General features: G+C 36.7%; 1 protein-coding gene across 4 annotated transcripts in view; it reads left to right on the top strand.

Moving 5' to 3' along the window:
* Positions 1 to 26,635, top strand: part of SMC5 (structural maintenance of chromosomes 5) — a 91,351-nt gene that overhangs the window by 18,913 nt on the left and 45,803 nt on the right. For 3 of the 4 annotated variants that reach the window (XM_081802824.1, XM_031023944.2, XM_006729498.3), the window contains exons 4-8: positions 1,907 to 2,069; positions 3,480 to 3,614; positions 5,351 to 5,491; positions 6,796 to 6,957; positions 7,915 to 7,986. In XM_081802824.1, the coding sequence (XP_081658950.1) occupies positions 1,907 to 2,069; positions 3,480 to 3,614; positions 5,351 to 5,491; positions 6,796 to 6,957; positions 7,915 to 7,986 (673 nt within the window). Of the gene's footprint in view, positions 1 to 327; positions 1,343 to 1,906; positions 2,070 to 3,479; positions 3,615 to 5,350; positions 5,492 to 6,795; positions 6,958 to 7,914; positions 7,987 to 26,635 lie in introns of those variants that run through there. The other variant, XM_081802823.1, reaches the window with a different exon arrangement.

Consider the following 26,635-nt stretch of genomic DNA (forward strand, 5'->3'; position numbering starts at 1 on the left):
CCTCCCCGCTCCTATACCTGGGATTTCTGCTGCACTCAGGCACCCCCGGTCTTTCTGTGACCCCGAGGGTCCTGAGACCACACTGTCCCGCGAGGGTTCCACCCCCTGCTTAGCCACCGGAGTGATGTCCGTCAGCGGAGCAGACTTCTAAAAGTTCCGATTTTGTGCTCCGTGGCTCTATCACTTGCCAGAAGCGCTGACGGAGGCCCCTCCCCCGCTGTCTATCCTCCCGAATATCGCCTCGGATTCACTTCTCCGCACGTCCTACCTTCCTACCTTCCAGAAAGTGGTCGCTTTTCTGTTCAGAGAGTTGCTGCTATTCTTTTCTTCGATCTCCTTTTGAATTCGTAGGTGTTCAGAATGGTTTGATCCCTATCCAGCTGAATTCCTGGGACCAGACGAAATCCAGGTCTCCTACTCTTCCGCCATCTTGCTCCCTGCTAGTTCTTACTCTTGATGGTTTGTTTTCATGTATATGTGTTTCCAGTAAGCTACCCCTTTATCTTTGAACTTTGTGTTAATTCTTTAAGGGTAAAGGTAGATTCCTACTGAGGGAATTTTCACTAACTTATGCAACAGACCATTGGATACTTTCAATCCAGGATCAAAATATAGACAATTCTCAGTCCGTGCATTTTTGAACCTTAGGTATGTTATCTAACTAACTTCAGTATACTAATCTGTTTTAGATTGGCTTGTGGTTATTAACTGTCTTTAGGAGAAATTGGTTTTTTTGCAATTCAAGCCATAGTTTGAGACAGGCAGTTTACCTGTTGGTGGTGATGGTGGAGTAGTTCTAGTTTACCCTTACATTGAGGGTATAGTCTTTTGGGGATGATTTTTATTAGACTCTCTACCTTGGGTAGTTTTGGGCCTAATCTGTAACTGTTCTCCTGGGAGATTATGAAAATGAATGTGTAAGGTTATTTGGTAGGACAAATGGTCCCTAGGGTAAAAGCCAGTTTCATTTTTCAACTTCTGGATCTCCACCTGCCCTGGGATTTAGGCCAGATTTACTTACTTTCATGCTAACTCATAAATGCATTTATGAACATATTTTAATATTTCATTATTTGTAGTTTATAGCAAGAAGATCAGAAAGAGTACTTCATTAGTCATTCTGGAAATGAAAATTTAAAATACCTTTTTTTTAAGTTCTAAAATCTTAATGTTTGGAGTGTTCTAATTGTAGTGTAGTCTGTATAAACCACATTTACAAGTTATCGTTGTCATTTAGCCATTGAATACCAATAATTTATCTTTCTACCACATGCTGCTGATTCCCAGTGAAGAAGATGGATGGGAGGTGTGGAGCAGTAGTACTTCTAAAAGCAAGACCTAAGTAAATACCCTTCTTTCAGATTCTGTATTGCTTAATGTTCCTTTAAGAGGGTGTATGATATAGTCCCCTCTGAATTCAGAGTGGAGTACATGACGAGGAAGGCATGGGCTTGTATGACCGGGCTAGTTTTGATGTCTGAACTGCTTATGCAAGAATTGGTTTTCATTCATATATTTTCCAAGTAGAGGAAGTTTCAGCATTTAATTTTATATATACCACCCCATTTTGAATTGCAGTCAACGCATGTGATTGGAGAATAATAAAGGATAAATAAGTCCAGATATGTAAATCCTCTGTCAGTGTTTGGAAATTAGTATTGGCTTTTGTTTTTAACAGTTTAAATAATTGTGATGTTGAATAAGTGGTAACTTACATGTGGTTAATTATGTATTATTACCAATAAAATATCAAGGTTTCCTTCTTTGGAGGGGCCAAAATATCAAAAGGAATAAAAGTTATAATAATCCTGCCTGGAAGCCTTTGTTGCAAGAGAATTTTGGAAATTATATTTCTAAAATGATACATGTATTTCGAACATAAAGATTTTTAAATTTTTTTAACTAGGTTCAGAACTTCTGGAAATCTTATAATCACCCGTGAGATTGACGTGGCAAAAAATCAGTCTTCTTGGTTCATCAACAAAAAATCTACAACCCAGAAAGTAGTAGAAGAACAAGTTGCAGCCTTAAACATTCAAGTGGGCAATCTTTGCCAATTTCTACCTCAGGTATGAGAGAATTAAATGTACACACGGGAGAATTTTGTGTGTTTCCTCTTCATACCATAGAAGAATGTAAATACTTTTTAAGGGACATTGTAATGGAGGCTATTTAAAGTAAGCCTCGGGCGCCTGGGTGGCTCAGTTGGTTAAGCGACTGCCTTCGGCTCAGGTCATGATCCTGGAGTCCTGGGATCGAGTCCCGCATCGGGCTCTCTGCTCGGCAGGGAGTCTGCTTCTCCCTCTGACCCTCCTCCCTCTCATGCTCTCTGTCTCTCATTCTCTGTCTTAAATAAATAAATAAAATCTTTAAAAAAAAAAAATAAATAAAGTAAGCCTCATAATGTTAATACTTTCTAACAGTCCTTTGTAAAAGGTAGCAGCTCATCTCCTAATCTTATTATAGTAATTTGGAAGATTTCAATTAATAAAAAGTTGGAAGTCTAAACTACAGAAAATGGTTAAGGAAATAAAATTATATTGTTTTTAGGTAGAGTGACTTGCGTGGCCATGTGCTACAACTTGTAGGCACTTAAAATTTTGTTAATGAACAACTTCTTACTCGTGTTTTTGTATAAAATACTTGATACACTAAAACTCTTAAATCTATAGGTGTGCATTCTAAAACTTTGTTATATTTTAAGTTTAGTAAAAATATGCTGAAAATGCACATTAAATGTTAAAATTCTTTGAGTGCTGTCTAGTGACTGAATTATAGTTCATTTTTTTCAATTCAGAAACAGTGACTTGATTACGTATGTCCAAATTCAAGAAAAGTTTAAAATTTGAAAGCATTGTTAGCTGATGCCTGATATCTCCAGAAGTAGATGTTAAAAATATCCTTTTTCTTAACTTCTAACATTCCAGCTGATGTGTGGTAGTTAATGATCGTTTCAATCCAGGGAACTGTTTTTTCTTTTATCCCCAAGCTATTTATTATATGTCTATAAACACTTTACCCTAGAAATACTGACCTAGAAAATTTTAAAAGGGTCTCAGAAAGATGACAGTTCATACTCTTAGTTTATCTTTATCGTTTTAGGGAATAATATATGAAGGACAGAGTTTATATATATTGTACATCTTACAGTTTTTTTCTTTTAAATGAGTTTCATCTTAACAAGTGTGATCACTGAGTGAAATATGTTTTGAAGATATTTATGAATGGTAATAGTTGCGGAGTGCCTGAGTGGCTCAGTCAGTTAAGTGTCAGATTCTTGGTCTTTGCTCAGGTCATGATGTCAGGGTCATGAGATCAAGCCCTGTGTCAGGCTCTTTGCTGAGTGCAGAGTTTGTTTACGTTTCTCTGTCACTCTCCCTCGTCCCCATGCTCTGTCTCTTTCTCTCTCTCGCTCTCTAAACAAATAAATCTTTAAAAAAAATGATAATAGTTGCTGATATTTAAGTTTTATGCTCTAGGATAAAGTTGGAGAATTTGCTAAACTGAGTAAAATTGAACTCCTTGAAGCTACTGAGAAGTCCATTGGTCCTCCAGAAATGCACAGATACCATTGTGAACTCAAAAACTTCAGGGAGAAAGAAAAACAACTAGAGGTATTTATAAACAGACAACTCATTTTTATGTCCCTCACTGGTTTCCGTCTTTCACAGTGTGGTAGAGTGAATAGTAGCTCTGATTCAAGTGACTTCATATATTTATGATTTTGTTTTCTCACCTAGGGTTGTATTGCTGACATTAATTAAACTAAGTCACAGTAAATGAGAATTGGGTTTGAAAAAAGTTTGAAAAATTTGACTATCATTTCATCAAATACATGTTATTAATTGAATTTCTAAGGAACCAATGATAGTATTTTAAAGTATTTATTTCAGGAAGTTTCAGTAGTTATTCTTTCAGCATTTCTTAAACACCTGCCATGTGCCAGGACGGTACAAGGCTTTGGGTAATATAGCAGTTACCCTGTAGATTTTGATGTAGTGTCTCTGTTGAACAATTCTCATATTTTTTCAGTTGCAGGAGGGTTGACTTTGTAAGAGAGCTTTGTGTTTAGTTGCAGTATTGTTTTTTACGTTCACCTTTAATAAACATACACATTAAAATGTTCTTTTATAGCATATCATTTGAAAAGGTGTTTTGTTTAATGAATCATTTTCCATGTCCCAGCCACTAACATAAATTCAGTAAATTTTCATAATAAGATATCTTATAAACAAATGCTTTCTCTTAAATTGTAACTGTCCATAGTTAATAATAAGCATGTTATTATAATTTAATATTTATTAGTGACCAAAGGAGTAGTAATTACTTTATACTGCTCTAGATACTCTGTCAGTCTTTTTACCCTTTCCCCAGTGGAACAGTCTGATACAGTAGTCCCCCATTATTCACGCTTTTAGTTACCTGCCATTTCAGTTACCCACAGTCACCTGCAGTCCAGAAGCAGATGATCCTCCTGGCATACGGTCACAAGGTCAACAATAGTCTGACATTATGTCACGGTGCCTCACTTCATCTCATCACATGGCATTTTATTATCCCACATCATCACTAGAAGAGGGGTGGCAACTGTACGATAATATATTTTGAGAGAGAGGCCACATTCACATAACTTTTATGACCATTTATTATAATTATTCTCTTTTGTTCTTATTAGTCTCTTACTGTGTCAGATATACAAATTAAGCTTTATCATAGGTATGCATGTTTAGGTAAAAGCAGTACATATATATATATATAGGGCTTGGCACTAAGTGGTTTCAGGCATCCTCTAGTGGTTTGGGACTATATTCCCCACAAATAAGGCGAGGGACTACTATACTCGATCTGAAACACTCTGAAATTAGTGCTCTCCTCTGAAGGAATGCAAACACATACCCTACCAGGTTCTGAGTACATCTTTGCATTTGTTAACTTGCCGTCTAAAGGCCAGGTTTTAGCTTCCTTCATCTCATTTCTAAGTCCTTAAGCCATGGGTGTTCATAATGTACTAATCGTAATAATACTACTTTCATTTGTATATCACATTAACAGCTTTTGTTGAACTTGCACTTTAAGTACGTTGCTTCTACCCTTGAGGTGAGTGGGGCAGATCCGTGTCTTGTCTTTAGGCAGGAAGAGGCTAGGCTCAGAGATGTGGTGGGGCTTCCTCACAGTCACACAATTAATAAATTGCAGGGCCTAGACCAGAACTCAGGTATGCATGTTGTACAGTTCTTAAGAACTGTGAAATTCTTCATTGTGAAATTTTGCTAGCATTGTACATTTTCATCATTATAGAGTTTGACCTGTTGTCTTTTCAGTTAAACTAATCGTTAAATATTTGTTTTAGACCTCATGCAAAGAGAAAACTGAGTATCTAGAGAAAATGATTCAGAGGAATGAAAGATATAAACAAGATGTGGAGAGGTTCTATGAACGTAAGCGACATTTAGATTTGATTGAGATGCTTGAAGCTAAAAGGCCGTGGGTGGTAAGTCTTAATTATTAGAGGCAAAAATAGTGATGCTTTAACTAGCAGAAAGGCTATAAAGAAGGCACTAATTGCTCTGTATTCAAATTAGGTGCTTTTGTTCATTTTTGCCTTATATATCATAATAAAATTGGTGTTGTGATACAGCTGTGTACTGTTACTCTTATTGTGTAACAAATAACAGTTGATTGTGCTCTTAATTCTTCCAGGTATGAGTCCTCAACAGATAGTTTGTTTTATAAGCTATCAATGATCTAAATATGTTTACATATAAAAATTAAATCTTTGAGTGTCCTCAGGTCACACAGAATTTACTTGGCATGTACCACTGATAAGTTCAGGTACAGATGTAGCTGAAAGCTGTGGACTATAATTCTTTCCTCCTGCTTCCTTGGTTTATTGAGGCTACTCTTTGCTTTTAATCGCTCTGCAGTGTATAGTTATTAGTTATGATCACAGTTTGAGCTGAAGAGTCCATTCGCTCAGTGCATCTCTTCATGATGGGCAGAACAGAATAAGGAAGTTTTATGTTTGTACCAGGGTTAGGATGGAGGTAATTGTTAATAGAACATGTGGCTGTATTTGTGGCCTTTCTCCACCACCCCTTCACCCTACCCTGTCCCATCAGTCCATAATTCTTAAACTTTTTGCTTTTCAGCTTGTTTTGACTACATTTTCCTATGCCCATTATTCTCTTAACCTACTTTATCTTTCCCCTTTAAAGTCTTTTGGTTTATCCTTTTCTTTCTGAGATTGATTTCAATCTTTTTTCATTGTTTTTTAATTTATTCTAATGTTTGTAATCTTTTCTTCGTCCCACTCATTCTCACTATATGCTCTCTGAGCACTCTTTTGTTTTCTAGCAAATATTTATTAAGTCTTGTGACATGACAGGCATCATTTTTACCCGCATTTTTGTTCTCCTTTTGACCCATTTTTCCTTTGTTTTGTTTTTGCATTTTTACTTTTCATAAGTTTATTTATACATTCTCATATCCCTTTTTTATTGAGAGACTAGAGGAAAACCTTAGTAGCAATTACTGTGTAAGTTTCAGAACCATAGAAGTCGGAGTCCAGCCTAGTGATAGAGGTAAATACTGAGTATCAAGGTTCTTGATAAGTCATTGTGGTATTCACTATTTCTTACGTTGTTTCAGAGGGTAAATTTTATATTAGTAGACCTGCCAAAAGGATATCAAAACAGTCTTTTCATAGATTTGGTTTCTGTCTGCACCTTGATTTTAGGAGATGTGTTAGTTTAAGCTAGTAGTACATTAACTTTTCTTTCTTGAATTAATTGGAAGGAATATGAAAATGTTCGTCAGGAGTATGAAGAAGTAAAACTAGCTCGAGACCGAGTGAAGGAAGAGGTGAGAAAACTTAAAGAAGGGCAGATCCCTATGACCCGTCGAATTGAAGAAATTGAGAGGCAGCGTCACATTTTGGAGGCTCGAATCAAAGAGAAGGTACTTTTCTGGCTCTGCTTAGGATTTTCTGTATTTTAGCAAGTACAGAACCTACTCTGCAGGTTTTCTAAGTTATTTTGTGCATTCACTTGTAGCTTTCATTCCTTTTTTGACTCAATTCTACCACCATAGGGCTTTCAGGGTCCTAATCGTCACTTTTTGCAGGTTGCTACTTAATAGGAATTCCAGCATACAAAAGAGAAAACTAAAATGTGATTTTTTTTTTTTTTACCCCCCAAAGATTTTATTTATTTGAGAGAGAGCGAGCGAGCATGAGTCGGGGGCAGAGACAGGGAGAGGGAGAAGCAGACTCCCCTCTGAGCAGGGAGCCCGATGTGGGGCTCGATCCCAGGACCCTGACATCATGACCTGAGCCGAAGGCAGATGCTTAACCGACTGAGCCACCCAGCCGCCCTGAAATGTGATTATGTTTTAATGATAAGAGGATTCAGAGTAGTATTCCTGGAAACATTGAATTTCTTTCGTGAATTTATCATTGAAAGCCTGATGTTTCTTAGAATAAATAGTATAATGGCATATGGAATATTCCATTTATTAAAAAAATTATTTAAAAATTTTAAACTTAAAAAAATTTTTATGGTCATGGCTTTTGACCTTTAGGGAGATTTGGGGAGTCCCAAGATTTTGAAAACAGTTTGAACTATGGACCCTGCTATCCTAATAGGATGGTTTCTAGGATCAGATGAAATATCACAAGATAATAAATGTGAAGGGATAAAGAAACATGTATGCATCCTGCTATGGCTATTTTTAATATCAATGAATAAGCTTTTATAGATTTGCAAGTAAGTTAGTATTTTTGTTGGTAACTATAAATTTGGTATGAAAGAAATGAAAAGCATTGTGGGTTAACTTGATATTTGGATGGGTGGGACCACATAATTTGCTTGCTTGAGATTTTAACTAAATTCCCCTCCTTCTGGTTCAATTTTACAGGCAACAGATATCAAGGAGACTTCTCAAAAATGCAAACAAAAGCAAGATATTATAGAAAGGAAAGATAAACAGGTAAGATTTTGTATTGAAATTTTTACTATGCTAATTTAACCTAACTTCTGTGTTCAGGTCTGAATTGTGGGACAACTTTTTGTTTGGAAATTGTCTAAGGTCCTGCTCAGTAGAACAGTTGCACAGATGATAATGAGGAAAAATTCTCAAAACTACTCCTAGTAGATAGGCACTGTGATCTTTGTAACTGAGTGGCTATAGTTTAACAGGGTGATGGTAAAATTGGATTTAGTTATCTCAGTAGCAGAAGTTAAATTTTAAGAGATTTATTCTGTTGATGTTAAGAGTAGGACGTTAAAAAGCTGATTACAAATTCTTTATGCATAGGTGGGGCTTGATGGCAAAATCATTTTAAGATGGCTGTGCAAGAAAGTAGACTTCTTAGCTAAGAGATCCCCAACAGTATGTGGGGTTTTGTTCTTCAGAACCATTCAGAAACTAAAGTTTGAATTACCTGTGTTAGGGATAGATGCATAACTTGAAACATTCCCGGTGGTTGAAACACTTCGTTCATCTTCCCGTTTTCAACCTCACCCCTTTTTCTGTGCCTTTATCTTCAGATCCCAGGTGCCTCTCATTTAATTTCTCCGGAGAATAAACCTCAAATTTCCGTGGCAGAGGCTAGGCCATCAGTGCCGAGTGCTCAGGGTGTCTGTGTGGATGGGGTGCAGGAGCAGCCGGGTAGGAGGTGTAGGGCAGGGCAGTCCTGTTGTGTATCTTTTATACTTGACATCTCTGAGTTTTTGAGAGGCTCTGGCATTGGTTTTTTGTTTTGAAAGGGTCCTCCTTTCTTTCCCTTTTCTCTCATCGTCTTTCACACTGTGGGTCCTATAATAGGGTACTAAATTAGTTGTCCCTCTGCTGTCTTTCCTCTTCTGAATGCTGTTGAGGTCTCCAGTCACTGACGTCTCCTCCCTTGTTCCCTCTGTCCTTGTGGGAGTGAACCCTTTGTACTCCATTTCTAATACTTAGAGTTTAGGAGGGAAGAGGCATAAAGATTTCATCTTTAAAACCCTAAGCAGGAATACAGGTTGATAACATGTGTAACACTGAATCATCTTTATGTTTCTGTCGCACATCGTACTTGATATTTTAATACATTACTGGATTCAACTAGAAAATCTTCTATTTACAATTTTTTGCACCATGTGAGATTGGCCTAAAATTTTATTTTGTTTCATCCTTAACTGGTTTTTCGGTGTCATGCTGACTTGTTATGTAGTTTAATACTCCTTGGACTAGTGTTTTCTATTTTTGCCTTAGCATATTTACCAGGGCTTGCACTTTCATAAGTTATTTCACTTTTAACTTTTATTAACTTTTAATAAATACATTTCAGGGCATAAATATTTTTATTTATCTGGTTATCACTTGGCTGCATCTCGTGTGTTGATAAGTGCTTTTATTGCTTTTCTGATTAAGATTTCATATTGTCAGTTTTTAACATTTTCATTCATTTAAGGTTGTACAGGAGTAATTACGTTTTAATTTCTTTGGATAATGGAATTTCAAAACCTGAATGTAGAGTTCTACTTCTGTTCCTTTATGGTTAATAAATGTGGACTTTATGACTTTATTTTAGATATTTTGAGATCTCTTTGGACTTTTATATTTGGTTTTGTACATGTTCTGTATGTATTCAAAAAGAATGTATATTTAGTCTATATGTATGAATATATATAATTATGTATATGCTAGAACAGGTTTACTATACTTATGCAAATGTTTCACATACTTTTTTACCTACCCAGTTTATCCATTTTTAAAGTGACCTTTTGCTGTGAGATTTGTCTATTTTTCCTAATAATTATATTTTTGCTTCCTAGGTTTTAAAGCTCTATTGTTTTGTTATTTCTGCGTCATGTTTTGATTTATCTGCTGTGAGAAGTACGTGCTGGGTTTTGTTCTGCAGTTTTTGTCATTGTGGTGTCGTGACATGTCATCAGGAAGGGAATTTCACCACGTCCATTCATGGTGGTTTTCTACTCACTGTGCTTTTAGTTCGATTCCTCCTGCCTGCTCTCCTTTCTCCTCTTTTCTGTTGCTGTTGATAAAGGTTTTATTCCATTTTTTCTCCTAAAGTTACATATTCTAAGCCTATTCTGTTGACTACTCTTAAAGTTTAAGTAACATGTATTTTTTTTAAGTAAGCATTTTTATTCTTCCATTTAGTTCAGATACTTTCTCTTCCTCTACTCCATATCTGTACCTTCAGAAATTTTACTTGTCATTTATTTAAAATGTTTTTTTACGGTCTGTGCTTATTTAGACTTAATATGTTTTATTGATCATCTTACTTGTTTCATCACACTTCTCCCTCTTAGGAGGTAGACTTTTTTTTTTCTTGCTGGATATTTTCTGTGGGTGTTTTAGAGACACTCTTTGGGTGATGAACTTCCTGAGTGCTTGTATGTTGGAAAATATTTTTTTGCACTCATTCTGGAATATTAATATTGCGGAATTTTAAATTATAAATTCTAAATTTTTTCTCAACACTTTGACAGTCTTCCCTCTGTGTCCCGTGAGGTCCAGTATTGTTCCTGAGAAGTAGCAGATATGAGAGCTACGCAGAGACCGTATTAGACCCTCAAAGAAAAAGAAAGGGAATTGAATTTGATTCTAAATGCAGTGAGAAATGGAGAAGGCTTTCAAAGTTTTTAAGCTGGAGAAGAATAGTATTTCATATGCTTTAAAAGCACTCAGGATTGCCTTATGGAGAGGGGACTGTATGGGACAAAAATAAAAGCAGAGGGTTCCGTTACAAGGCTGCTAAAGTAGGTGAGGCAAGTGAGGATGCTGGCTTCTCCTCATAGGGTAGCAGTGGACAAGCAAATTTAGAAAACTGAACCACAAAATTTGCTCGGAATAGATTGAAGAATTGAATTGTGGAAGAATCGAGGATCCCATCTCATCTTTTGACTTCACAATTGGAGGGATAGTGGTACCTTTTACTGAAACGAGGATTGCCGGGAGAGGGGAAATGAAGAGTTCTATTTGACTATATAAAATTTCATCCTTTTACTTTATTTTTTTTTTTTTTAAAGATTTTATTTATATATCTGAGACAGAGAGAATGAGAGAGACAGCACATGAGAGGGGGGATGGTCAGAGGGAGAAGCAGGCTCCCTGCCGAGCAGGGAGCCCGATGCGGGACTCGATCCAGGGACTCTAGGATCATGACCTGAGCCGAAGGCAGTTGCTTAACCAACTGAGCCACCCAGGCGCCCCTCATCCTTTTACTTTAAACCTGTATCTTTGATTCTAAAATGTGTTTCTTGTGGATCATGGGTTTTCTTTTTTTTTTATTGAAGTAAATATTAACATAAAACATTACATTAGTTACAAATGTACAACACTGATTCATAAATCTGTGCGCTACTCATTGCTTACCGTGATAAGTGTAGTCACTGTATTATCATACAGTGTTTTTCCAATATTATTGACTGTTTTCCTTATGTTGTACTTTTCATTTCCATGGTTTATTTTATAACTGGAAGTTTTTCTCTCTTAATCACCTTATTTCACCCATCCCCCCACCCACTTCCCCTTTGGCAACCAGCAGTTTTTGTACTTGAGTCTATACGCACGCGCGCGCACACACACACACACACACACACAGACACCATTATATACATACACATGCACACACACCACATCTTGTTTATACATTTACAGATGGACACTTAAGGTTGCTTTCCTGCTTAGCCTATTGTAAATAATACTATAATAAACATAGGGTGCATATATATTTTGAAACTGGTGTTTCCGTTTTCTTTAGGTAAATACACAGTAGTGGAATTACTGGATCTTACACTATTTCTATTGTTTAAGTTTTTGAGGCACCTGTATACTGTTGTCCACAGTGGTTGCACCAACTTGTATTCCCAACAACAGTGCACAGTGGTTCCCCTTTCTCTACATCATTGCCAACACTTGTTATTGTCTTTTTGATACTAGCCTTTGTGACTAGTATAAAGTGATTGCTCCTTGTGGTTTTAATTTACATTTTCCTTATGATGAGTGATGTTGAGTATCTTTTTTCTAAAAGACTTTATTTATTTTATTAGAGAGCAGGGGGAGAGGCAGAGGCAGAGGGAGGGAATCTCTAGCAAACTCAGTGCTGAGCACGGAGCCCTATGTGGGGCTCTATCTCACGACCCTGAGATCATGACCTGAGCTGAAATCAAGAGTTGGATCCTTAACTGAGCCATCCAGGCGCCCTGAGCATCTTTTTATGTTTCTGTTGGCCATCTGTATATCTGCTTTGGAAAAAAGTCTGTTCAGATTTTCTGCCCATGTTTTAATTGGGTTGAGTTTTTTTTGTTTGTTTTTTTGGGGGGTTTTTTGTTTTTTTGTTATTGAGTTACATAAGATCTTTATATATTTTGGATATTAACCTCTTATCGGATGTATCATTTGCAGATGTCTTCTCTTATTCACTAGGTTGCCTTTTTGTTTGTTGATGGCTTCCTTCACTGTGCAAAAGCTTTTTATTTTGGTGTACCAGTAGTTGTATTTGGTACACCAGTAGGCCCAATAGTTTATCTTTTGCTTTTGTTTTTCCTTGCCTGAGGAGACATAGCCATAAATATGTTGCTAAGGGCAATGTCAAAGAGATTATTGCCTATGTTATCTTGTAGGAGTTATATGGTATTCAGTTCTCACGTTTAGATCTTTAATCCATTTTTAGTGTATTTTTGTGCATGGTGTAAGAAAGTGGTCCAGTTTCATTCTTTTGCATGTAGCTATGAAGTTTTTCAGCATTTATTGAAAAGATTGGGGTTTTTTTTCCTTTTGTATATTATTGTTTCCTTTGTTGTAGATTGACCGTAAAGGTGTGGGTTTATTTCCAGGCTCTCTACTGTTCCATTGATCTATGTGCCTGTTTTTCAACTGGTACCATACTATTTTTTTTTAAAGATTTTATTTATTTATTTGAGAGAATGAGAGACAGAGAGCACGAGAGGGAAGAGGGTCAGAGGGAGAAGCAGACCCCCCGCCGAGCAGGGAGCCCATTGCGGGACTCGATCCCGGGACTCCAGGATCATGACCTGAGCCGAAGGCAGTCACTTAACCAACTGAGCCACCCAGGCGCCTGGTACCATACTATTTTGATTACTATAGCTTTGGAGTATACCCTGAAATCTGGGATTGAGATACCTCCAGCTTTGTTCTTTTCAAAATTTCTTTGACTATTTAAGATCTTTTGTGTTTCCATACAAATTTTAGGATTCTTTGTTCTGTGAAAAATGCTCTTTATTTTTTATTTTTTGCTCTTGATATTTTGATAAGGATTGCATTGAATCTCTAGGTTGTTCGGGATAGTTTAAACATTTTAATGGTATTCTTCCATGAGTGTGGTATATCTTCCCATTTGTTTGTGTCACTTGGTTTCTTCCATCGATGTCTTATAATTTTCAGAGTATAAGGCTTTTACCTCCTTGGTTAAATTTATTCCTAGGTATTTTATATTTTGGGGGTGCAGTAATAGATGGGATTGTTTTCTTTATTATTAGTGTGTAGAAATGCAACAGATTTCTTTGTATTAATTTTGTATCCTGCAACTTTACTGAATTCACTTATCAGTTCTAACAGTTTTTTTGGTGGAGACTTCAGGGCTTTTTATTATGTAGTATACCATCTGCAAATAGTGACAGTTTTCCTACTTTTACCAGTTTGGATGTCTTTTATTTATTTTTCTTCTCTGATTGCTGCAGCTAGGACTTTCAGTATTACGTTGAATAAAAGTGATGATAGTGGATGTCCTTTTCTTGTTCTTAATCCTAGAGGAAAAGCTTTCGGTTTTTCATCATTGAGTATGACGTTAGATGTGGGCTTTTCATACATAGCTTTTATTATGTAGAGGTAGGTTTCTCTCTAAACATGAATGGATGTTGTATTTTGTCAAATGCTTTTTCTGCATGTATTGAGATGGTGATATGATTTTTATCCTTCCTTTTGTTAATATGATGTATCACATTGATTTGTGAATATTGAACCACCCTTGCACCCCTGGAATAAGTTGCAGTTGGTCATGGTGAAGGAGTCTTTGAATGTACTGTTGAATTTGGATTGTTAATACTTTGCTGAGGATTTTGCATCTTATATTCATCAGATATTGGCCTGTAGTTTTTTGTTTGTTGGTTGGTAGTCTTTTTGTCTGGTTTTGGTATTCTTGTAATGCTGTAGAATGAATTTGGAAGTTTTCTTTCCTTTTCCAGTTTTTGGAATAGTTTGAGAAGAATAGGTATTTACCTTTTTTTAAATGTTTGGTACAATTCACCTGTGAAACCATCTTGTCCTGGACTTGTTTTCTGGGAGAATTTTGAGTAGATTACTACTGGATTCATTACTAGATTTTGGTCTGTTTAAATTTTTTGTTTCTTCCTGATTCAGTTTTGGGAGATTATATGTTTCTAGGAATTTATCCATTTCTTTTAGATTGTCCAATTTGTTTGGCCTATAATTTTTCATAATATTTCTTATTTCTGTAGTGTCAGTTATTTTCCTTCATTTCAGATTGTATCTGAGTCTTCCCTTTTTTTTTCTTGATGAGTCTGACTAAAGGTTTATCAACTTTTTTATTGTTTCAAAGAACCAGCTCTTGGTTTCTTTTTTCTTTTAGTCCATATTTCATTTATTTATGCTTTAATCTTTATTAAATTTCCTTCCTTCAGCTAGCTTTAGGTTTGCTTTGCTCTTTTTCTTGCTCCTTTGAGTGTAAGGTTAGCACTTGTTTGAGATTTTCCTTGTGGAGATAGGCCAGTGTTGCTATAAAATTCCCTCTTAGAACTGCTTTTACTGCGTCCCAGAGATTTTGGCTCATTGTGTTTTCATTTGCATTTGTCTCCCATATATATTTTTTTTTAATCTTCTTTAATATCTTGTTTAACCCATTCATTGTTAAATAGCATTTTGTTTAGCCTCCATGTATTAATGTTCTTTCCAGATTTTTCTTGTAATTGATTTCTAGTTTTATATCGTTGTGGTCAGAAAAAGTGCTTGATATGATTTCAGTCTTCTTAAATTTGTTGAGACATGTTTTGTGGCCTAACATGATCTCTTTTCTGGAGAATGTTCCATGTGCACTTGAAAAGAATGTGTTTTCTGTTTTGGGATAATGTTTTGTGTATATTTGTTAGATCTATCTAATCTAAGTGATCAAAGCCACTGTTTCTTTGTTGATTTTTTTTTTTTTTTTTTTTGGTCTGGATGATCTATCCATTGGTGTAAGTGGGGTGTTAAAGTCCTCTATTATTGTATTGTCAATTTCTCACTTTGTTAATATTTATGAAATAATTTAGGTGCTCCTATGTTGGGTGCATACATATTTACAATTGTTATATCTTGTTGGACTGATCACTTTATCATTATGTAGTGCTCTTCTTTGGCTCTTGCTTCAGTCTGTTTTATTGTCTATTTTATCTTATATTCTTTTGCTACCCTTGATTTTTTTTTTTTTTCCCTGCTTCATTTGCATGGGTTATCTTTTTCCATCCCTTCACTTCAGTCCATGTGTCTTGAGGTCCGAGGTGAGTCTCTTGAAGGCAGCATATATATGGGTCTTGGTGGTGGTTTTTTTTTTTTAATCCATTTAGTCATTCTGTGTCTTGATTGGGGCATTTAATCCATTTACATTTGAAGTAATTATTGATAGGTATGTACTTACTGCCATTTTGTTTATTTTCTGTTTTTTGTTTTTTTTTTTTTACTTTCAGGTTATTTTTTTTATTAACGTATAATGTATTATTTGTTTCAGGGGTACAAGTCTGTGACTCTTCAGTCTTACACAATTCACAGCTTCTTTTTGTAGCTCTTCTGTTCATTTCTTTTGCTCTCTTACCCTATGGTTGAAAGCTTTCTTTAGTGTTATGCCTGTATTCCTTTCTGGGTTATTTTGTGTCTATTTTAGGTTTTTGATTTGTGGTTACCATGGGCTCATATATAACAGCTTATGTCTGTAGCAGTCTCTATTAAGTTGATAGTTGCTTAAGCTTGAGCACATTCTAAAATCACTGCATTTTTACTTCCCCTCCACATTTTATGGATATGATGTCATGCTTTACATCTTTTTGTTTTGTGTATCCCTGACAAGGTTTTGTAGGTATAATTGATTTTACTTCTGTGTTTTAAAAACTGGCTTTAAAAGTGACTGATCTACTACCTTTAGTAAATGTTTTTTACCTGTGAGACTTTTTTCCTTTAATAATTTTCTTCTAATTATGGCCTTATCTTTGCACTGAAAGAGCTTCCTTTAAATTTAATGATGAACTCATTTAACTTGTTTGGGAAACTCTCTCTCTCCTTCTATTCTAAATGATAACCTTGCTGGGTAGAGTATTCTTGGTTGTAGGTCTTGTCTTTTCAGCACTTTGACTATATCGGTGACACTCCCTTTTAGCCTGCCAAGTTTTCTGCTGAAAAATGAGCTGATAGCCTTACAGGGTTTCTCTGGTGTGTAACTGTTGTTTCTTGCTCCTTAATAATTAATTTTTATGAGAGAATTTTTAATGTATCTTGGTGTGGTCCTCCTTGGGTTCATCTTGTTTCCTAACCCAGATTAGGAAATTTTTCAGCTAGTATTTTTTAAAGTAAGTTTTCTGCCCCCTTCTCTCTCTCTCCTCTTTCTGTGATCCCTATAATGTGAATGTTACTATGCTTGATGATGTTGCTGAGTTCCCTTTAATCTATTCTCATTTTTTTAGTATTTCTCTTTTTGATATTCAGCTTGATTGCTTTCTATTACCCTGTCCCCCAGATCACTGATACATTCTTCTGTGTCTTCTAATCTGTTAATTCTCTTAGTGTATTTTTTTATTTCATTATTAAATTCTCTGATTCTTATATTTTCTATCTTTGTTGAAGTTCTCATTGAGATCATCTACTCTTATGTCCCAATTTCTATGACCATTATTTTGAATTCTTTATTAGGTACATTGCTTATCTCCATTTCACTTAGCTCTTTTACTGTGATTTTTGTCTTGTTCTTTCATTTGGGACATATTACTGTCTCATTTTGCCTGACTCTGTGTTTCTCTGTATTAGGTGGGTAGCTATATCTCCTAGTTGTTAAAGTCATGGCCTTGTGTAGAAGAGGTCCTGTGGTACCGTGTAGCACTTGCCCTCTGGTCTCCAGAGGTGGGCTCTGTGTGGGCTGCATATACCCTACTTTTGTGGCTGAGCCACTGTTGCCTTCAGCCTAGCCGACTGCCATGACCCACATTACATGCTGTGGGTGCACTAGGCAGGGTTTGGTCTCTGTGCTGTTGAGAGGCCTGAGGTTGCCTCAGGCTTGTTGGTAGGCAGGGCTGGCCATCAGCCTAGGAGTCTCCCATTAGCCTCTCTGCCATGGTTGCAGGAGCATCAAAGGGCACAGCTTGCTCCCTGCACAGCCAGCTAAGAGTCTGGGCTGCTGGAATTGCAGGTGTGCCAGTGTGTGGGGTTATCTCCCCCCGCCTCCCCAGGCAGGAATCACTTTGGCACCAGTACCTGCTCGGGCAGCCTCCAGGGTGGGGTGAGGCAGGAGCAGTGGTTTGGATGGGTCAGTCCTCGGGGGAATGCTTGGATGGAGCACATACTGCTAGCAGGATAGATGGGGGAGAGTGTTGGCGCTGGCTTCTGCAAGTGTCCGGCTATGTAAGCTGGTGGAGTAGAAAAGAAGTGGCATCTGCCAGCACTTTTGTTCCTGGAGAAATCTGAAGATTGCTGTCCCTTCACACATTCTAAGATTAGTCAGTAAATTCCCTTCACTTATACCCCAGGTGCTTTTCAGACAACTACTTCTGTGCTGTGTCTTACACAGAGTTACTTGTTTTGCTGAGTCTTTAAGGGCAGCAGCTGAGTTTCCTATTCCCCTCTGGCTCTTTCAGATTTAAGTCCCACTGATTTTTCAAGCCTCATGTTACAGGGATTCGTCTTCCCAGTGCAGGCCCCTGCTGCCAGGTTTTCCTGGTGTGGGGTCTGATCCTCTAATTTCTCCATGTTTGTAGTGTCCTCCCCATTTGTGGTTACTGCCTCCAGGACTTTACTTTCCAGTAGTGTCTCTGTCCTTCCTATCCTTTTCTGCGTGGCCTCCTCTTCACAGTTGACTGTGGAGGATCTGTTCTGCCAGTCTTTAGATTGTTTCCAGGGTTACTTGTATAGTTGTACCTGTTACCTTGTTGTGTCCATGGGAGGAGATGAACTCAGGATCCATCTTCTGTATCCATTTTTCCTCTCCCTGCCTTTAAATTGGAGTGTTTAATTCATTTACATTTGATGTGATTCCTGGCGAAGGTAGCATTTACGTGAGCCATTTTGCTAATCTATTGTCACTGCGTCTTAGGAGTTTTTTTTTTCCTCTAGTTCTCTATTATTACTTTATGTTAAATATTTTCTGTTGTACCATTTTAATTACCTTGTTTCTTTCCTTTTTTTTAAGATTTTATTTTTATTTATTTGACAGAGTGAGAGCAGGAACACAAGCAGGGGGAGTGGGAGAGAGAAAAGCAGACTCCCCGTGGAGCACGGAGCCTAATGCGGGGCTCGATCCCAGGACTCTGGGATCATGACCTAAGCCGAAGGCAGACGCTTAACTGTATTTTTTGAGCTATTTTCTTAGTAGCTGCCTTTAGAATAACAATATCTTAATTTATAACAATCTGGTTCATATACCAAATTAATTTCAGTAGTGTGCAAAATTTTGCCCCTATATAGCTCCATTCCATTCCTCCCTCCTTTATGCTGTTGTTGTCATACAAATTGTATTTTAATTATTATAAGCCTGTCAGCACAGCTTTTATAATTATTTCTTCATATAGTTTTGTTTTTGTAACAATGTTTGATTCTCTGACCCCAACCAAGTGTCTTACAATTCAATTCAATTCTGATACTAACCGCCTGGAATTAGGGCAGATTAAGGGCTTGGTCCCACAGGACAGCCCTTGCTTCATACATAAGTCTCAAGGACCCAGGACACAGGCTGCCTGCACTTCTGCCTAACTTGGCTTCAAATTCAGGGGTTCCCGCAGCCCCTCTTCAGGTTTGGTATTTGCTACATCAACTCATAGAACTCAGAAAAATATTATACTTAACAGTTGCCGGTTTATTATAAAGGATGCAACTCCGTAACATCCATATGGAAGAGCTGCATAAGACAAGGTATGGGGATAGAGTGTTCAGAGCTTTCATTCCCTCTTCTGGGTGCATCACCTTCCCAGAATGTTGACCTATTCATCAAGTCAGAAGCTCCAGAACCTTATCATCTTAGGATTTTTTTTATTGAAGTTTCATTATGTATGCATGATTGATTAAATTTTTTGGCCATTGGTAAATGAACTCAATCTCCAGTTCTTTCCCCCTCCTTGAGGTCAGGGGGTGGGGTTGAAAGTTTCAGCCCTCTAATCCATGTGGTTGATTCTTCTGGCAACCAGTCTCCATTCTGAAGCTATCTAGGGGGCCCTTCCAAGAGTCCTCTTATTAGTATAAAATCAGGCATGGTCCAAAGTGCTTGGGTGCTTGGTATGCAAAACAAAAGATGTTCCTGTCACTCAGGAAATTCCAAGGGTTTTTAGAACTCCAAGCCAGGGACTAGGGACTAAGAAAATAAATATTTTTTATTAATACCATAACAGTTGTCTTTTAAGTCAGATAAGAGAAAAAAAGTTACAAACAACAGATAAAATTTTACTATTTTTTGTATTAACTGTGTAGTTATCTTTACTGGTTCTCTTTATTTCTTTGTATAGATTCAAGTTACTGTCTAGTGTCCTTTCATTTTGGCATGAAAGACTTCAGGATTTCTTGTAGGGTACGTCTGCTAATGACGAATTCTCTCAGTTCTTGTTTATCTGGCAATGTCTTAAGTTATCCTTTGTTTTTGAAGGATAGTTTTATTGGATAGAGAATTCTTGTTCTTTTTTTTTTTTTCCCCCCCTAGCACTTTGAATATGATGTTCCACTGCTTTCTAGTTCCCTGGTTTCTGATGAGGAGTCAGCTTTTAATCTTATTGGGGATCCCTTGTACATGATGAGTTAACTTTTTTCTTCCAGCGTTTTTTCAGCAGTTAACTATTATGTTTTTCAATGTGACTCTTCCTTAAGTTTATCCTACTGGGAAGTTATTTAGCTTCTGGGCCATGCAGATTAATGTTTTAGATCCAAGCTGGGAAGTTTGGGGTTATTAATTTCCTCACATATTCATTCTGCCTCTTTCTCTTTTCTTCTTCTGACACTCCTGTTCTGCATAGTTTGATATACAATGGTATACTTTGATACACCTTTTAATCACTTTTTTCTTTTCATCATACTAGATAATCTCAAGTGACCGATCTTCAGGTTTCCTTTGTTTTGCCTGTTCAAATCTCTTTAGCCTCACTAGTGAATCTTTTATTTCAGTTTTTGTACTTTTCAACTCCACAATTTCTAGTTGGCTCTTTTTTATACTTTCTTCCTCTGTTGATACTCTCTATTCAATGAGACATTGTTCACTTCCTTTCCTTTAGTTCTTTAGACATGGTTTCTTTAGTTGATTTAGTTCTTCAGTAGATTTAGTTCTTTAGTTGATTGAACATTTTTAAAATAACTGTTTTAAAGTCTTTACTTTGTAAGTCTATTTCTGGGCTTCCTCTGGGATATTTTCTATTGACTGCTTTTTTCCCAGTGTGTGACCCATACTTTGTTTTTGTTGAAAGTGTTGTAATTTTTGTTGAAACTGGCAGTTGAAGTAGCATGATGTAGCACTTTGAAATCAGTTGTCCTTCCCTCCCCAGGCTTGTTGTTGCTGTTTGTTTAGTTACTTTCCTAACTAATTCTTTGAAATTTGTATTTTTTGTTGTATGTCACTACTGAAGTCTCTGCTGAGTTTGTACTGGTCAGATATTTCCTTAAATGACTAACCAGGATGTCTCCCTGTCTTTGTTGAGGGTCTCTTCATGCATGTTGGGTCACACCTTCAACACACAGCAGGGTAGTGTTTTAGTATACTGTGTACCAAGATTCAGTAAGTGCTCTCTGAATTGTTGCAAGCTTTGGTTAATATCCAGTGCTAGTTTACAGCTCTGTTTTGGGTTTTACTTTCTCTTTGCGCATAGCCTCAAGGAGAAACATTCTTTGTGTGCCCTTAGCCTCTCTGAGAGCTCAGGGCCTCTTCCAGTCTTGAGCATGTGCACAGTCCTAGGCATACATACTGTCTACTCATACATGTAGCCTTCTCGATTCCCCAGAAGTTTCCCAAGTCTCCTACGGGGTATCTCATTCTCCAGCTTAAGTTTTTTTGGTTAGCTTATTGTTTGCCACAACTGTTATTCCTCATGAAACAGCAGTGGTACTAAACACTTGCCACTGATTGTTTTTAACAAATGCCTTCAGGGTAAAGGCTGCAAGCTGTGCAGTCATGTCAAATAAAGATAGGCCTTGTGGTAAGGTTTTCCAGGAAGTGCAGATAGATCAGATAATGGTAGTTTTCTGAGAATGAGAACCTGAAACCTTTTTAACTTTGTTCTGACCTCTGCAGTGTTACTGTGTTGCTGATTTCACTGTGATTGTGGGCTGTTGATTTTCAAGGCTGCCATGGAACTGGGGAAGGGAATGGGGACATGTTCAGAATTCCACAGGGTTTGCGTTTTTAACCAAGATTCAGGCATTTTTCTTGAATAAACAGTCTCTAGGTAATTATAAGCCTTTGATTAAATTTCAGAGTTCCAAAAAAGTTAATTTTGACAGTTTTTGTCAGTGTTTTCATTGCTTTTATGGAGGAGAGGATTTTCATAGTTTGATTTTGCCATTCCTGATGACATCCAAATATTTTCTATATCTACAGAAAATTGTTGCTGGGATTTTAATAGGAATTGCATTAAACGTGTGTATCAGTTTGGGGAGAATTGAAATCTTTACTGTGTTGAGTCTTCCAATCTTTGAACATGGTATGTCTTCATTTATTTAGATATTTGATTTCTAAAGTGAGCGTTTTGTAGTTTTCAGTATTCATGTCCTCTGTGTTTTGTGAGATTACACCCAAGAGATTCTTTTCTCTCCCTCTCTCTTTTTAAAAGAAATAGAGACCTTGGGATTTTCTGTATAGGCAAGCATGTCATCTACAAATGGAGACAGCTTTATTTTTTCTTTTCTGATTTATATGCCTTTTATTTCTTTTCTTGCCTTACTGTGCTGCCTAGAACTACCAGCACTGTGTTGAATAAGAATGGCAAGAGTGGACATTCTTATCTTGTTCCTGATCTTAAGAGGAAAGCAACTGGTTTTTTACCATTAAGTATATTGTTAGCTGTAGGTTTTGTATAGATGTTTTTTTAATCAAGTTTGGGAAGTTTCACTCTATTCCCATGTTTCTGAGAGTATTTATCATTGAGTGTTGGATTTTCTTAAGTGCTTTTTTTTTTTTTTTTTTGCATCAGTATGATAGTGTCCATGTTCATCTTTAGCTTGTTAATATGATGCATTACATTGTTTTTGTTTGTTTGTTTTACCATCAAGTAATCTTACATCCCTGAAAATACTTCTTGGTTGTGGTATATAAATATACTTTTATATGTTGTTGAATTCTGTTAATAAAGGATTTTTGTGTCTATGTGAGGGAAATTCTATAGTTTTTTACTGTCTGTCTGCTTTTGGTGTCAGAGTACCAACTAGCTTTATAAAATGAATTGGGAAGTGTTCCCTCCTCTTCAATTTTTTTTTTTTTTTTTTGGAAGAGAATGTGTAGAATTGGTGTTAATTTTTCTTCAAACCTTCCGAATAATTCTCAAATGACACTATCTGGGTTTTTGAGATTTCTTTTTTGGGGAGTTTTAAAATTACGAATTTTAATAGAGAGCTATTCAAATAATCTATTTCATATTTAATGAGTTGTGGTAGCTAATGTTTTTTGAGGAATTGGTCCATTGTGTCTTAAGTTTTCAAATTGTGTGCATAAATTTTCTTACTATCCTTTTGATGTTTGTAGTGATACAATGATAACCCTGTTTCATTCTTGATGTTGGTAATTTCTGTCTTTTTTGGGATTGGGGGGCAACCTTTCTAGAGGTTTGTTAATTTTATTGCTTTTTTTCAAAGAACTAGCTGTTTGTTTTGTAGATTTTTCTGTTTTTCCCTTTTCAGTTTTATTGATGTCTGTTCATATCTTTATTATTTCCTTTTTTCTGCTTGATGTGGGTTTATTTTGCTCTTTTTCTGGGTTCTTGAGGTGGAATCTCAGATTATTGAGACTTTTCCTCTTGTGTATATACTTAATGCTATAAACTTTGTTCTCATCACTGCTTTAGCTGTGTCCACCAATTTTGATAGGTTGTATTTTTATTTTTGTTTAATGAATTTTTTTCCCTTGAGACCACAGTTTATCTTCTCACCAATTGATGGACATTAAGGTTATTTCTGGTTTGGGGCTATTACCAGTAAACTGCCATGAGTATTCTTGTACAGGTTTCTGTATAAATATGTGCTTTCATTTTTCTTTGATAATTTCCTAGGAGTAGAATATCCTAGGTATACAGTTCACTTTTGAAGGAATTGACAAGCTCTTTTCTGAAATGACTGTTAATTTATTGTAGTTGTAATTGATAAAGTTGACTTTTGATGGCTTGGAATTTTTTTAAAATAGGTCCTTCAGCATAAGTAATTAGAGAAACACTGCTTGGAGTAGCCTTAGTTAGATTTAGGTAGCTTTATTTCCAGTGTTGGTGTCATGGTTTCTAGATCCATGGCTTTATTCCATCTCAGTTCGCTTTTCGGTTTATGGCACATACATCCTGAAGTAGATGCCTAAGAAATAAGAAAAAGAGTAAAAGGTCTGAATCCTTGCATTTTTGAAAACATCTTATTCTATATTCAAATTTTATAGACAACTTAGCTAGAACTAGCCAGAAAAGAATTCTAGATCAAAGATAATTGCCCTTTGGAACTTTGTCCCACTGTGTGCTAGCATCCAACAGTGCTGCTCAGAAAGCTGATGTCTCTCTCACTCCATTTCTTCAAGAGTGCTGTTGTTCACCATGCTGGCTTGTTGGGGTGTGTATATGTCCATGAGTGTATTTGTGTGTATTTTGGTCTCTGGAATTTGGGATGGCTTTTTTTTTTTTAACCGTAGGTACTGTGAAATTATAAAGTAGTGAGATTATGTATGTCTTATTATGTATGTATAAACCAGTTATTTACTAATTCATTGTGTTGAGTTTTTATACTCTGATTTCTTCTCCTCTCTCTTATGAGATATAAAATCTCCTGGATTATGTCTCTAGCCCTTTCTTCTCTGAGATACTCTGTTTCTTTGTATTTTTGTTCTATCTTTAAGAAATTATTTGCATTCCACATTATTTATAGACCAGTTACAGAGGAGTTTCCCCATATTTAAAGATGGAATAATGGCACTCACTTCATGGGGTTGTTGTAAGAGCTGAATGGGTGACTATATGAAAAGGACTCTAACAGTAACTATCAGCTATGTAAATGCTAGAAAGGATTTTGTGCAGGAGATTTGCTTCACACATCTGCTTCACACGCACAAACTTTCCTTACATTGTACAAGATAAAATGGAGTGAGTACAGATGGAAATAGGGTGATAGGTTTTAAAGCAGGAATAGTACTCTGTTCATAGTACTGATTTTAACTATATGTTATTAATGAAGTGTGAGACAAAGTCCTTAGCTGAGTGAGTAGAGGGCCTGCAGCAATAAAGGACTGAGGAAGGGTGGAGGCCAAGATGTGAACTCCTTTTAGAATGAGCACACGTATTTATTAGAGAAATGTCATAGGTTTTTCTAGTAGTTTTGAGTTCCTATTTAAATTTTGTGGTCATAAATTCAAAGTGAGATGTGTATTTGGAGAGTTACGTCAGCTGCTTGAGTACAGATACATAGAAGGTATATAGTTAGGTTCAATAGAGACTGTGCTTTTTTTCCTGGCTGATGTGACATAGGAATGGTGGAGGGTCAAGAGTCTTTCCAAAGGAGTGGTTCTTGTGCTGGGTTGTAGAACCTCAACAGGTTAAAAAAAGAAAGAAAGAAATGAAGGGGATGATGGATTGTGAAAAGACAGAGTAGGGTCGCTGGATTGCAGGACTCTATGGAGTCAATAGTTTGGATACCTTAGTAAGTAAAATGGAAGTAAAGGGGACTGGCAGAATAGAATTGTAGAAATGGTTTTCAGGTGTACGATTTTTGGTGCTTTACATGATCTGAAGTATAACCATAGGAGAAGGTAGCTGAGGAGGGGTTTAGGAAAAGATGGTTAAAGTTGAAGTCCAGGAACACAGAGGCCAAAGAGTTAGATTGTGGGACTTCAGCATATGGAGAGAAAAACAGTGAGTGGCATGCTAAAATTATCAATGAATGGAGGAAGGATATTGAGGAGGTATTAACACAGCAACAGAGATAATGGGTGGTAAAACCTGATAGCACAGCCTTCAAGGGACATTAAGTGGGGCTCAGTTAATGGAGGAAATAGTACAGTAGGGATTAATGAGGATTAACACCCTCCCCACCTCTGAGTTCTGAAGCTGTCTGAAGGATTGTGGCAAGAGGTCACCTTAGAGAGGATACTAGAGAGAAGTGTCTTTCAGGAATAGCCAACTGTCAGAACAAGAGAGAACATTCATGGAAACTGAAGATGATGGGTGATCTAGGAGTTTGGACCTATGATGTCTGAGCTAAAACCAGAATATGATGGGATTAGTCATGGAAGTGTCTTGGGTGAGAGCTGCTCATGAATTAGAGTTCAGAAAACTTACCTGGAAGGATAGGGACGACTGGGCTGCTTCCTAGTTTTTCAAGTCAGACCTTCTAGTCGTACAGATTTCTTCAGTAGCGCAGTGATTTTTGGTAGCTTGGTGGGTCTCTGTTTTGCTGGGAGTACAAAGGTTTTGTTTGCTAAATTTCTTGTCCCTTTTTCATGGAGCTGGACTTCTTCATGTGTTTGGTGTTTTGTTTTTTGTTTAAGATTTTTTATTTATTTATTTGAGAGAGAGCACAAGTAGGGGGAGCGGCAGAGAGAGGGAGAAGCAGGCTCCTTGCTGAGCAGGGAGCCCGATGTGGGGCTCGATCCCGGGACCCCGGGTCATGACCTGAACCGAAGGCAGATGCTTAATGACTGAGCGACCCAGGCTCTGGTGATTCTTAATTCTATACCTGTTTTTTCCCTTTGCCTTGGACTTCATGGGTTTCCTGGCTGGACACTGTGGCTTTTTGTCTCTTTCCTTCTTTTAGGTCCATTGAACATTGTCAGCTTTCAATCACAGATACGTATTTTAACTTTTTAAATAATTCTTTCTTCTGCATGTTTGGTATAGGAGACAGGATTTTGGATATTTCAGTTCATTTTCTTGACACTGTCAAAGTTAAATTTTTAGAAAGGAAAAATTGATATCAACCCAAATGTCCAACAGTAGGGAATGGGACAAAATGTGTTATATCCATATAACCAGACATTTAGATAACAAAATTTTATTTTGCTAAGGACATGGGAGAAATGAGAAACTGCTCTCAATACATTTTAGTGATGCCATAAAACATATGTTCTATAGAAAGATATAAGTAGGTATTAAAATGTAAAGGTTTAAGGATATTAAGATTATAAATGATTATTAAAAGTTAGTGTATTTTCCATATTTTCTATAATGAATTTGGTCCTACTTTGATAATGGGGAGGGTGGAAGGGTAAGTA

Source organism: Leptonychotes weddellii, chromosome 14 (assembly GCF_054177405.1).
Source record: "Leptonychotes weddellii isolate Sample4059 chromosome 14, ASM5417740v2, whole genome shotgun sequence".
In the NCBI taxonomy this organism is placed as follows: domain Eukaryota; kingdom Metazoa; phylum Chordata; class Mammalia; order Carnivora; family Phocidae; genus Leptonychotes; species Leptonychotes weddellii.